At 36.0% G+C, this 14,695-nt stretch overlaps 1 protein-coding gene across 4 annotated transcripts in view; it reads right to left on the bottom strand.

Annotated features, from left to right (window-relative positions):
- Positions 1–14,695, bottom strand: part of ADGRL4 (adhesion G protein-coupled receptor L4) — a 144,655-nt gene that overhangs the window by 25,465 nt on the left and 104,495 nt on the right. For all 4 annotated transcript variants that reach the window (XM_070367801.1, XM_005906648.2, XM_070367802.1 and 1 more), the window contains 4 exons: positions 13,411–13,584; positions 11,963–12,166; positions 9,017–9,237; positions 8,821–8,887 (listed from right to left, as the gene is read on the bottom strand). In XM_070367801.1, the coding sequence (XP_070223902.1) occupies positions 8,821–8,887; positions 9,017–9,237; positions 11,963–12,166; positions 13,411–13,584 (666 nt within the window). The remainder of the gene's footprint in view (positions 1–8,820; positions 8,888–9,016; positions 9,238–11,962; positions 12,167–13,410; positions 13,585–14,695) is intronic.

Raw genomic sequence — 14,695 nt, 5'->3', positions numbered from 1 at the left:
TAAAATAGTTATTTTGAGACATTAGTCTCCCATAGTGTCATTCAGCTGGTTTTCCGACTAAAGTCATATTCCTTGCCTTAACATTTTGTATGTCGACTTACTGATCTGTCACATGGCAAGCAGAGTGAGCTTGGACTCAATAACAGTTTCAGGTGTACAACACAGCAATTTGATAATTTTGTATCTTAAGTACCATACAGAGTTATTGTAATATAATTGACTATATTCCTGTGTTGCACATTTTACTTCTAAGAAGCATGTCCTAACAAATTTATGTAATGGATATATGTAATTGTATTGAAATAGCCATTGTCTTACATGAACAAGTGTTCAATAAGGAAGTTAAATAAAAGAGGATACTCATAATATGCAATGATAAAAAATTGTAGAATTGTATATTCTAACAAGGAACAATGAATATATTACAGGTTATATGAATTTATAATTCATATATTTATAATCATATTTATAATCAAATTCATTGCTTACATTTATACATATGTATGGGAATACCAGACCACCTGATCTGCCTCTTGAGAAATCTGTATGCAGATCAGGAAGCAACAGTTAGAACTGGACATGGAACAACAGACTGGTTCCAAATAGGAAAAGGAGTTCGTTAAGGCTGTGTTTTGTCACCCTGTGTATTTAACTTATATGCAGAGTACATCATGAGAAACGCTGGACTGGAAGAAACACAAGCTGGAATCAAGATTTCGGGGAGAAATATCAATAACCTCAGATATGCAGATGACACCACCCTTATGGCAGAAAGTGAAGAGGAACTAAAAAGCCTCTTGATGAAGGTGAAAGTGGAGAGTGAAAAAGTGGGCTTAAAGCTCAACATTCAGAAAACAAAGATCATGGCATCCGGTCCCATCACTTCATGGCAAATAGATGGGGAAACAGTGGAAACAGTGTCAGACTTTATTTTTCTGGGCTCCAAAATCACTGCAGATGGTGACTGCAGCCATGAAATTAAAAGACGCTTACTCCTTGGACGGAAAGTTATGTCCAACCTAGATAGCATATTCAAAAGCAGAGACATTACTTTGCCAACAAAGGTTCGTCTAGTCAAGGCTGTGGTTTTTCCTGTGGTCATGTATGGATGTGAGAGTTGGACTGTGAAGAAGGCTGAGCGCCAAAGAATTGATGCTTTTGAACTGTGGTGTTGAAGAAGACTCTTGAGAGTCCCTTGGACTGCAAGGAGATCCAACCAGTCCATTCTAAAAGAGATCAGCCCTGGGTGTTCCTTAGAAGGAATGATGCTAAAGCTGAAACTCCAGTACTTTGGCCACCTCATGCAAAGAACTGACTTATTGGAAAAGACTCTGGTGCTGGGAGGGATTGGGGGCAAGAGGAGAAGGGGACGACAGAGGATGAGATGGCTGGATGGCATCACTGACTCGATGGACGTGACTCTCAGTGAACTCTGGGACTTGGTGATGGACAGGGAGGCCTGGCGTGCTGCAATTCATGGGGTCGCAAAGAGTTGGACACGACTGAGTGACTGATCTGATCTGATGTGCACATATATGTGTATATATATATTTATGTGTGCATGTACGCATAGCAAAAGTCAGGGAGGATACAAAGTAAATATTAAGAAAAAGAGTCAGTCATGGAGCATGTTTTGAAATGTTCACTTTTTACTTTAGAAAGTTTAATATTTACATTTCTTTCAAGTGTGGGAGATTTGTGAAATTTTAAAAAATGCAATAAGAATATATCACATAATAATAAGTACACATAGAGATGATCTGTTTGTAAGGGCTATGTGAGGAATTCATTTTTGAGTAGGTTTTAATTAGTATTTCCTGGTGAAAGGGAATTAAAAGACAATTTGGAACAATTAGAGGAGACCTCCACAAAAAACTGAGTGGAACTCTGGGCAACCTAAAGAGAAATGGGTAAAGTAGCAATGTAAAAACACTCAGTTATAAGAGTTGTGATTTAAATTCAAATGAAAGCTCTCATTTTTTTAAAAAAGAAAATGCCTTAATTGGACACAGCTTAATTAGCATTTGCCTCAATCAAGCAAATTAAATTCTTTAATACTGAATATAGGAAACTTCAATTTCTACTTAAAAGTTAAATTATTTTTACAAACTTTTTTTTATATTTGTGTACTTGAATCTAATCATTTGCACAGTTTTAGTTAAAAGAATTCAGCACGAGAGATTAAAAATACTGAAGAAAGAAAATAAATTATGAAATTATCTTCAGTTTGCAGCTTGCTTTACAAAGATTTAGAAATCTCTTTCTTGTACAGCTCAGTCTTTCAAAAGCATGGCTAGGCCTTTTCATGTCTAGTTATAACCTTAACATTGTAAAGGTAGCAATTCATAGATAGAATCATGGGGTCAGCAGTTCATACTTCAGAATTCTAAGAGATCCTTAATAATAATGAGTCAACACCTGAGGAATTACATTCATTTGATCAATGCAGAAATGTTGCTGCTCAAATACCTAAGTAGTTAAAAAACAATATATCAAGGAGTAGAAAAATCCACCAGCACCAGAACTATACCTATTTACATATTGTCTTAAAGGTATTATTATTATAACCCCAAACCAGACATGCCCCAGGGCTCCATTCATAAAAATAAGCAAATATCATTTACTGGGAACTAGTTCTTAGTCTTCAGAAGAAATAAAAGCATTCCATGTAAGAATTAAAGTCATTGTCAATTGTTCTATTAAAATGTTGTTTACAAGTGCAAGTCTTCCCAGATTTGTTCAGAGAAAGCTGTGAAAGCAATCTTATCTCCCATTTAAAGGCACGCACAGCAAAGTCACCACAAATTTTCTATTTAAATTTGAAGACTTCCTTGTATTTTATCTTTATTCTGGAAAAAATATACTATTTATCCTATTAAATTTCTACTGCTTTTCTTTAAGATATTTTACATTTTATTTCATTTCAGTTGTGTTTTCCAGTAGAGTGTACTAAAGAATTTTAACCAAGTCCATATAACAAATACATTTATTACAATATAACACCTTGCTATAGTCAAACAAATGATGTCATATCTTCACCACTATTTAAAAATTAGTGGTGAATTACGCTTATCTATGGGCTTCCCTGATGGCTCAGACAGTATAGAATTTGCCTGAAATGCAGGAAAGCTGAGTTCGATCTCCGGGTCAGGAAGATCCCTTGGAGAAGGGCATGGCAACCCACTTCAGTATTCTTGCCTGGAGAATTCCATGGACAGAGGAGCCTGGTGGGCTATAGTCCATGGGGTTGCAAAGAGTCAGACACAACACTTTCACTTTCACATGCTTATGTATATGTATACACACACACACTATATTGGCCAAACATACATTCTGTGGCATACAGATTTTTGTTGTGCAAATGATGGTTTTAAAATCAGGGTTTTAATTTAATTTTTAATACAAAAGGTAAAGCTAAGAAAGCCAAGATTGTCCTCCAAATTATTGTGTATTTTACTGTTTTAATTTTTAAAGAACAGATTTTTTTTTTTTCTAAAAAATTGTTTGGTATTTACTGTATCTTTTGTGTTGGACTGGCCATCATTATCTTCATTTTACGTGTTAGGAATCCAGAACACATGTCTTAAGAAAGATTTCTTAAGAAAGCTCACAGGGTGCTTCTTCCTGCCTCTTTTATTATCATGGTCTTCATTTATGAATCAACTAAAATAGATAATTATTAAGGACTTCCTACCTTCTGTGTTCTGGAGTAACCAAAGAGAGGGCTGATAGTTTTACAGTGTAGAGTCCAATCATGCACAGAATGTATTGTGAATGTTGCTCTGTAGAGAATTCATTTGCAACTCATTGGGCTGTGGTCCCTAAGGTCAGGCAACCAGTGGCACTGATTATTGAACAAGTTATGGTTAGTGAACCAAGAGACTCACAGCTCTTTGTTTGGGTGTTTGTTTGTACATTGGAGATAAGAAGTGTAATGCACAGAGAAAGTTACCATGTGAAACCAAACAAAGCATTAAAAGTACTCTTCAGGGTTTGAGTCAAAGTTCTGTGGGATCATGCTGAAGAAAGGATCAAACTGATTTCAGGCATCACAAGGTGGTAGGATTATTGACTGAAAAGAATCAAGGAAATAGCCAAGGAACAGTAAATATTCTAAAGAGGATAATGTTTTTATAAGAGTTGTTTAGTGGAGACATGCAGTGTGAAAAAGGACTGAAAATAGACAGGGCTCAGCTAAACTACTGATAACTTTATATACCAGTCTATGGTATTTGAAACATGTGGTGGTGGTTTAGTTGCTAAAGTCGTGTCCAACTCTTTTGCAACCCCATGGACTGTAGCCCACCAGGCTCCTCTGTCCATTGAATTTCTCAAGCAAGAATACTGCAGTGGGTTGCCACTTCCTTCTCCAGCAGATCTTTCCAACCCAGGGATCAAACTCATGTCTCCTGCATTGCTGGCAGATTCTTTACTGCTGAGCCACAGGGAAGCCCTATTTGAACTATGCTGCTGCTGCTGCTGCTAAGTCGCTTCAGTGTGTCTGACTCTGTGTGACACCATAGACAGCAGCCCACTAGGCTCTGAACTATAGGTCAAGGGAAACTATCGGGACTGAGATGAAGAAAGTAGGGCATGGATTCAAATTTATGAACCTGAGTTCCTGCTTTATGTACTTTGTGGCTATTTGGCCAATTGTGTAACCACTCAATACTTCAATCTTTCCAACTTGAAAATAAAATACATCACACACATACATTTTTGAGTTGTTAAAGGATTAGATTAAATACACTAACACACTTATTGCCAGGAATAAATGAGCTTAATATTAATGTTCTTATTTTTCTTATTAATAGTTCCCACTATGTGAGCTGAGTTTGGGCCAGTTGATTATGAATAGATTAAAATGAAATGGGAAAGAATGGCATCAGAATGTCAGATTAGAAGGCAACTGCACAAGTGGCAAGTTAAAATTAATCCAGAACTAGTTTCAAGTTCTAGCCTCATTTATTTGCAGTGTCTTGGGGCCAATCACTTAGCATTTTGAATCAAATTCTACTTTTCATTAACTATAAAATGGGACAATAACAATGTGGATGGATGATTTAAGGAGACTGAATACTGAAATATTACTTATCTTTTTAAACTTAGTAGCTGCTCAATAAATTGTAAATTTAAAATTCCTATTATTGTTATTAATACTATAATCTTAAGAGCAGCAGTGACTCAATAGGATAACAAATGTCTGATTATGAAAGCAGAGAAGAAATGGATAAATTCAAGGTGGGAAATTTGATAATTAATGACACAGACTTAAGAAGTGATGTATCTATGAAAATATGATTATTGAATATTTTCAGTAACATGGTAATTTTGTGATTTCTGGGATTCCTTATTTACAATAGCAACTATTTTGTCTGTGCCCTTTGTTTCCCTTCAGAAGGAATCTGGCAAGCTTACAGGGCTGCTTAGGAGACACTTAAGTTCGCACTAAGAATCCAATGTATGTAGGAGTAGACTCTGTTTCTCACCCATCCACAGATGAGTTTCTCATCTCACTGGTGTGGTCCAGCCCATGTTGATGTCTCTCAGATCTCACCAGTTATCACTTATATTTAATTATATGTTATGCTTTGCATTTGTTTCAACTTGCTTTCTCCTCACTGATACTAGAGTGGACAGAGCATAATTCTTATATTTCTTTTGTTTTCCCATCATGCCCAGATCACTCACTTAAGATAGTGAACTTAATAATATGGCTGGGCATCCTTTCCTACCAGAATATCCCCTAACAAAGGATGATAATTTTCAATTCAGTAATTCTGTGTAGATGACTGTTAGAGTGGCATGGATGGTTCTAGGATGTGTTCCTCCATTCCTAAAGCTCAGCTCCTCTGCTGCATGGGGCTAGAAGGGTTTGATCAGCTCTTGGTGATGGAGAGAGCTTCATGACATCACTCTGGTTTAGTCTGGTTCTTATTACTGTTGGTAGTCTTGGTGTGCTTTCCCTGTGGCTCAGGGATAAAGAATCTGTCTGCTAATGCAGGAGACATGGGTTCAATCCCTGGGTCAGGAAGATCCTCTGGAGGAGGAAATGGCAATCCACTCCAGTATTCTTGCCTGGGAAATACCATGGACAGAGGAGCCTGAGAGGCTACAGTCCATGGAGTCGCAGAAGAATTGGACATGACTTAGCGATTCAGCACCAACAATCTTTGTTCATGTGTTGGCCTCCACTTAGATGGTAAGTTCGATCTTAGTGTTTATAGTATTTTATTTCATCTTAACCCCTTCTATTTCAGAGAGCGCTAGCCATGCTACCATTCAACATTCCTGTCCTCAGCCTATTCTCTTGTGTGTAACTTCACTTGACCTGACAACATTCTGTGCATCCCTACAACTTTCCCTCGTCTAAATTTTCTGTACCTACAAGATAGCTGAAACCTTTGTGTGCTACCCCCATCAATTTATTTCCAAGCACACTCTATAATAATCCTTTTCCTCCCTGCTGTCAAGGGAATGGACAATAAGCATGCAATCTGCAGGGAACTAAAAGCAACTCTATGTTCTATGTTCACCCTTGACCCAAAGTCAGGGGAATATGTCAAGGTGTCATAAAAACTGTTCATACTCTACTCTTGTATATCAAGGAGACATTAAAATTCCCCTGGCATTCAACCTGGGATCAGGATGAGAGTTTTTACTATTTTACCATTTCCAATTCCATTGTCTACAGACATTTTACAGTACTCCTCTACAACTCGTCTTCAAGGAGAACTGGGGGGAGCACTTATTTTTTTCCACTGGTAAGGTAAGGAAAATCTTTACACAAAGAACAATGTACTCCCTTACAGGCCAAGGACTCCTAATTTCAAGTCATGACTCTCTCGCCCCCACCACCCCTCAAATCTCCTTACTGGGTTCTAGCTGGTCCTACTGTCTCTTTGTAAGACCCCTGGAAAGTGTCAGGTCCAAATTATTGGGGCTCTTTTTAAAATATCTGGTGCTCAAAATTTCTTTTACTCATTGAACTCAATACTATTCTGGGACAACTCAATACTATTCAGGAAAAGTTTTACTTAATGTATCATACTGCTTAATAATAATATGCCAGCATTAACACAGAAAGTGAGCTGCTGCTGCTAAGTCACTTAATAATATGCCAGAATTAGCACAGAAAGTGAGATAACTAGAGTAAAGGAATTCACTTTCATTCAATAATTATTTAAAGAATTTCTTCTGTTTTAAATATTTATAAAAGATAAACGGTATTCAGTTTTAGAGCAAAACTAAGGGGCCTGTATGACCCTCTAGTTAAATGGAATGATTAATATACAGAAACTGTATGGAAGACACATTGGTTCATTGATTTCAGACTAGGACAGTGTGACCCTGTTCATTTAGGTTTCTAGGAAAGTTTACAGGACTCATTTTTGGATATCCTTTCTAAAGTCCATCCATCTTACCATAAGAGAATCCAGTTATCTCTCCCGTTATAGCAGCAAGAGTAAAAAAATAATTTCAGGGAACACTTTCCATTTCTTACTTTAGAGAAGTATGTTTGTTATTTTTTTCCTGTTTTCAGATAATTCCTAGCTCATACGTTCCTCTAAACTCTAAGGATCACTGATCCAAAGAACTTTCACTTGTACAAAACAGTATCAGAGATGGTCCACTCTGTAGAGAAGGAATAAGTACAATAACAATATATAGATAGGACCTATACACAGAATGCCCATATCAGGGAAACACATGAAAATTCATGGATGGGACATATTCAACCTATATTCTCACATAGTTGAAAATTTTTCAATTCTAAATTAACTCTGAAGCTGTTTTAGCTGAAATCTTGCAAGTATTTTCTTTTTCTATTGCTAGCCTCATTGTCAGAATTATAAACAATTTTTCTGCAATCTTTAGGAAATATAGTCTCTAAATGCACTTTCACTCATGCCATTAAACAATAAACCTTGATAAAAATCCTCTGCTTTGCATTTCAAGTCTTTTTCCATTTAGCAGCTTCCTCACAACCATAAAAGCACATGGGGAAAGACTGAGAGGAAAAAAATTCAAAAAGATATCTAACTTATGGTCAAAACATATGGGACAAAGTTGTCCAAAATATTGTCACAACTCCTCCATTAACAATTCATTCTATTGTAGAGCAGTCAGACCTCCCAGATTCCCTGACAGACTATTATATTCAGAATGGCTTTGAAAACTTACGGCACTTAGACATGCTCTGGAGACATATAAAAATGTCTTTATTTAGAATGGAACATGTAACAGCTGCCAAATTTGTAGGTTTGAAACCACTTCCAATAAGAATTAAAAGGCCCTCTTCCCAACTGAAATAGGGCTATCAATATATGACTTGTCTGCTCATGGGAAATAGTGGGTTCTTGTCTCTGATGTTGCAATTTAGTTTGAAATCACTTTCCTGATGACAGGGTACATAAGGATGATAAAACTATAAAGATGACAGTCTAATCTTCAAAGATCACTGATCATTGATAAAAGATTAAATAACGTAAACATCTGAAATGCCAGATTATCAGCTGGTTGGCACACTCTCAGTACTGAAGTATGCTGAGATACTACTGATAAGTGAAAAATGCTTTTCTTACAAGTAATGCAAAAATACATCCTCCCAAGAGGTGCAAGTGAACTGTAATAGCTTTGAGTTTAAGATGTATATTTTTTCTTATTAGTGAAGCAATGTTTATAGTGTTAATAAATGATTTATAGTAAAGTGCGCAAAATAAATTTTCCTCTCAAAGTGAAGACTGATTGCTGAGAATTTTAAGCACTTTTAAATCAACACTTTTCCGAATTCTAACCGCAATTTTAAAATATACTTACAAGAATGATTAGACAGGCTGGTCCTATAAAACTCCAGATAAAGTTGTTTTCTGTGCTAAGCCAACATCTGAAAAGTAAATAATAGATAAAATCTATACTTATGTTTGTATGTACTTCGACAAAGCAAGAGTTTCAGTGATATACACAGCTTATTCAGAATTGCATATCAAATATTTATGAGAACATCTTAACTTACACTTTGGTGGTGCCATAATATCTGTATCCTAATGATGCTGAAAATCCAACTACCACAGCTGGGCTGAGATAGCCAAAAATATAAAAATTCTTGTGCAAAAATCCTTTGTTATAGATGACTCCTACAACAATGAGATAGAGGTGGATGCCTTCAATGCACATCCATGCAAAGGCAGCTAAAAAGAAGTAGTGCAGCAGCCCAGCAACGATGGAACAGAAGAGCTACACAACAAAGAAAGAATAAAACCATAAGCAATGCTTATTTTAACATTATTGTAACATAAAATATTGACTTTCTCTATAAATTATACTATTTTATATAATGCTTGATCACAGTAAAATATCCTTGTCAGATGTCAAGCTTTTTAATTGTAGCACTTCCACCTGATTTAAAAGAACTGTGCTTCACCGAAGTGCAACACTCATCAGTCCTGTAATAGAATTAAGTTGCTAGTCTTGTCTAGAGATTTATACTTTTTATACACTTATGTGATAAACTGTGGATTGGTCACATGCAACCATGATTATCTCAGTGACTATGCTGTGATTTGAGCTGATTTCTGTTTTGGAGATATCTTTATTTTAATTGTGCTCAAAGAATGAAAATAAATAAGAGAGGGTACTGAATTAATAAAACAAATGAATAAATGATGATATATTTTACAAAAATACCCATTATATATTCACTTTAAGTTACAAGATTAACAGGTACATTTGAGATGGATTTCAGTAAAATGTTATCTATTAGTACTGACTTCATACTTAGAACTATAGTTAGAAATGAAGAAATAACAAATGAAGCAGTTATACATTTCTGTATTAACAGAACTAACACAATTGGGCTTCCCTGGTGGCTCTGATGGTAAAGAATCTGCCCATAATGTGGAAGACCCAGGTTTGATGCCTGGGTCAGGAAGATCCCTTGGAGAAGTAAATGGCAACCCACTCCAGTATTCTTGCCTGGAGTATTCCATGAACAGAGGAGCCTGGTGGGCTACAGTTTATGGGGTCACAAAGAGTCTCACATGACTGAGTGACTAACACACACACACAAACACAATTACTGGTGAGATAACATAATAATATTTAAATACTTACTACACTTAATAGAGTATAAGTCAATCATAAAGAGATTACCTACTAAAATATATTTTAGAGCAGTATATAAGGTTGGAGATGATGATTAAAATCTGGGAACCACTTTAATGAAGAAGTGAAATTTGAAATATGGCTTGAAAATGGGGAGAATTTGACAGGTGAAACATAGAATTGAAAAGAAAGACTGAAAAAAATAGTTTTGTGATGAGGATAATGATGGGATGAAGACAGGGGAATTATGCATTGGAGGATAGTGGGAATACACAAAAATGAATGATGTTATAAATACCATTGAAAAACAAACAAAAACAGAATGGAGTTTACAATTTAGCATATATTATATTAAATAGGTGCTTTGTGGCATCTACTTCAGAAGAGAACACTGATAACTGATGGTTACCTCCACTACTTGGAAGATCACTAAAAAGAATGGAAATATGGAGGCAACTGAAGGTTCTGTGGTCATGTTGATGTATTTCTCTGGTCTCCAGCTGCAGAGTGGGCTGCAGCAGCTGCATAGGAAAGCCACTGATGTGCCCGGGATTTCTGATGGCTGTTGTTGTTATTCACTCGCTAAGTCATGTCAGACTTGGTGAGACCCCCAAGGACTGCAGCATGTCAGGCTTCCCTTTCCTTTATTATCTCCCAGAGTTTGCTCAAATCCATATCCATTGAGTTGGTGATGCCATCCAAGCATCTCATCCTCTGCTGCCCCCTTCTCCTTTTGCCTTCAATCTTTCCCAGCATCAGAGTCTCTTACAATGAGTTGGCTCTTCCCATCAGGTGGCCCAAGTACTTGGGGCTTCACCTTCTGCATCGGTCCTTTCAATGAATATTCAGGGTTGATTTCCTTTAGGACTGACCGCTGATAGCCATTAACTGAGCACAGCAAGACATTACTCTTCTTGAGAGACTTGCCATGTGACTTTGGTTGAGGGTCTTCTGAAAGGACTACTTCACAGGCAAGCTGAGCTTTCCTCAACTGCCCTGCTTTCTAAAGTGTTTCTGTGCATGGCAAATCACTTCAGTTGTGTCCAACTATTTGCGACCTCATGGACTGTAATCCATCAGATTCCTCTGTGAGGGATTCTCCAGGCAAGAATACTGGAGTGGGTTTCCACACCATCTCCTCCAGGGGATCTTTCTGACCCAGGGATGGACCTTGCATCTCTCACATCTCCTGCATTGTCAGGTGGGTTCTTTACCACTAGCACCACCTGGGCCCAAGGTGCTTCTACTTCTACCACTAGTCCTTTCTTCCTTCTTTCCTTCTTCACTCAGGCTCAGACCTGCATCTTGGCCTGATGGCTCTCCATGTCTTTATCTTCCCATCTGCTCTCAGAGTCATTTCACCTAATAAAGTTGTTGCTTGTTTTATCTCACCTTAGGTCAGTCTAAATCAATATGGGAGATATTTGACAAGGCTCTAGATCATTAATGGTGGAAAATGGTTATTATAAAAGTGCAGTTACTAGGCTGAGCTAATTTATCAAATTTCAACCTATGAATTCTAACCTCTTTTGTGTTCTGTCCCTGTCATACGATAAACATTTGTTTTCTAGTATCTTTCTCCCCTCTACTTTTGTTTAATGGCCATGTAGAGACAAACCAAACCAAAACAAAACAAGGTTATTTCTTTTTACAGTTCATCATGAGGGCCACTGTGGTTAATGGAACTAATCATCAAGTTGCTAATATATGTTAGCATTTCAAACTTAGAAAAGCTTTAAGAACAAAGTATATAGTGTGTTTGCTCCACCAAGCCCTTAATTCCAAGTCATGTTTCTATTACATATATATTTAGGAAAGTAAAAATTTAGAAAGCAGAGAGTAAGAGAGATCTACATACCTTATTGGTATTTGTATTTATCCCAACAAGAAAAACAAGTTCAGCAAGGAACAGGCTACAGCAGAGATTTTTGTGAATTGTTGTCCTCGTGCTTTGAATTTCACTGAAGAACCAGAAGGTAAAAATGCATAGGGCAAGGCAAATCAGTGAAATAATTATTCCTAGCTGAGTGATCCTTGTAAGAATATTATAATCTTTAATACCCTAAGGGAAAATAATAATACAGCTGTTAAGAGACTTAACTCAGTAGCTTGTCAAAGGAACTGCAACATATAATGAACTTTCTTTTTCGGTGAAACATTAATCAAACTGTTCCTAAAATGTAAAAATACAAATGTGCATTTAGATGAGAAAACTTTGTACTTCTGAATATGCTTAATATTCACAGAAATCTGATATAAATCACATAGCACTTTAACAGTTCTATAATTAGTGATTTTTTTCTAAGCATAGTGTATATTAGTATATGGTTTAACAATGTTATCACCATCAGTTTCTTGATATTAGCAAGGCAATTCATTATTGTAATGTGAAAATGGTTAATTAAAGCAGATTTATCAGTGACAAGAATAAGTCTTATTTCTATGCAGTAATTCATTTAAACACATTAAATGAAGGTATCATAAATGCTGCATAAATAGAATAACAAAATAGTATAGGTGAGAGACTTTGAAATGGGAAAGTTTGGTTTCACTCTAACCAGATGGTTTTATATACATAACAGAGGCACCTTAGTTTATTTAACATTCAGAAAAAAATCACCTTTCATTCAGGAAAAAAAAAAAATTTTATCACTGACATTACGGTTAGGCAGATTTATTTAGTCACAATAAGAATTTGATGAATTCTAAGTTTTGTATAGAAATGAGACTGCAATCTAAAGATTACAAAATAAAAAAATTATACAATGTAAAAGCAAGATATTATGATGTAAAATACACAATCTGAAGCTTTTTACTTTAGTGAGATTTTTCATGTCTAAAATTCTGTGGCATTCTACATTATTAAAAAACTGTATTTGTTACAGATATGCTAATAACACTTACTGACCAGGTATCAGAGATTTAAATGAATCTGTCATCAGTAAAAATAAACTTTCAATACAAAGGGAAAAGCCCTTAAAGTTCATGATCTTTTAAAATGTACAAATGGTTCCTAAAAGCAGCATTAAAAACTAAAGTCTGGATAGAAATCTGATATATAACCTACTAGCTATTATAAACTGGTAAGTCTTACACTAAAAATAATCAAAGATTTAAACTATATGTCATAGAATGCAGGTAAGAAAAGAGAGACTAAAAAAGGTAATGTTGAGATCATATCAATAAATTAAATATGCTATTTACATCCAAAGAACATGTAATAATTAATTATTGTCTTGAACAACGTGAAAAACAAGAAAAAAAGCAAAGCCAGATTTAGAAATGTGAAGTGGGAAATTGCCTTACAATAGAAGAACCAGAAGACATCAAAATTGCAAAATGTGTCAGATGGTTACAGCGGCACGAGGTGTGGGTATCATTCGAGTGTGTCAGCTCACAGCCCTCTGAAGACCAGCTGCCATTCATGGTGTCAGGTAAGTAGTTCCAGAACGCACACTGACTCTTATATTTATCTGTGGTCTGAAAAAGAGACATTTCACTGATGAGAAAAGAGTCACACATATGATATCATTTCAGTTATATTTAAAATACTATTTTGCATAACAATATAATTAAAACCACACCTAAAAGGTAAAGCATAAAATCAACACTAATAAGAGAGTGCTGCTGTTGTGTGAAAGAACTGAAGTTTTTCCTACGACCATGCTATATTTGATCAATTCTGTTTCATGTAGTTGTGAGAATTATTATCAACTGAGATCACGTAGGGGCTTCCCAGGGGGCTCAGTGATAAAGAATCTGCTTGCTAATGCAGGAAATGCAGGAGACCAGGGTTGAACTCCTGAGTCAGGAAGATCCCCGGGAGGAGGAAATGGCAACCTATTCCAGTGTTCTTGCCTGGAAAATTCCATGGACTGAGGAGCCCAAAGGGCTAGAGGCCATGGGGTGGCCAAGAGTCAGACACAACTGAGCACTATCATGTATCTTATCTAGAATGGGGCATGACATATCTTTATTATCTTCAACAAATATTTATTGATTATGCACTAGCTGTTAGTCATTGATCCAGGTGCTAAAAATAAAATACTGAACAAAACAGAAAAAGTGTTTGTATTGCTGACTTTATATTCTAATGAGAAGATGAGAAATTATTAAAAACGCCAGGGAAATGAGAGCAGGATTAATCTTGAGGAGGCTTCTCACAGGAAAAGATGTTTAAGAAAATACTTCAATTAAGTGACACTGTGAGCCCTAAAGACTTGGGAACAGAGGGTTCTGACAGCTGGAATGGAAAACAGAAAAGCTCTGAAGTGAGACTCAACGAACGTTTTCCAGATATATCTAGAAGCCAATGCAGTTCCAGTAATGAATGAGGTAAAGTGTGGTGAGTGTAAGATTATAGATCACAGGGGCTGATCAAACAGATTACAGGATGATTGTTCAATACGTAGCAGAGTTCTCCTTATCATATATTAACTAATCACAATACAATACCTAATGCACTTTAAGTTTTAATAAGTTATTCATAGAATGCTATATATCTATGCTAGTTTATCTTTAGAAATAAAACTATTTACAATTATATAACAATTTACAGTTAACCACGTGCTTTCTCACCCATTTTGTTTAA

Source organism: Bos mutus, chromosome 3 (genome assembly GCF_027580195.1).
Source record: "Bos mutus isolate GX-2022 chromosome 3, NWIPB_WYAK_1.1, whole genome shotgun sequence".
Classification (NCBI taxonomy): domain Eukaryota; kingdom Metazoa; phylum Chordata; class Mammalia; order Artiodactyla; family Bovidae; genus Bos; species Bos mutus.
The sequence above is the reverse complement of the archived record's forward strand: the minus strand, read 5'-3'. Positions and strand labels throughout refer to the sequence as shown.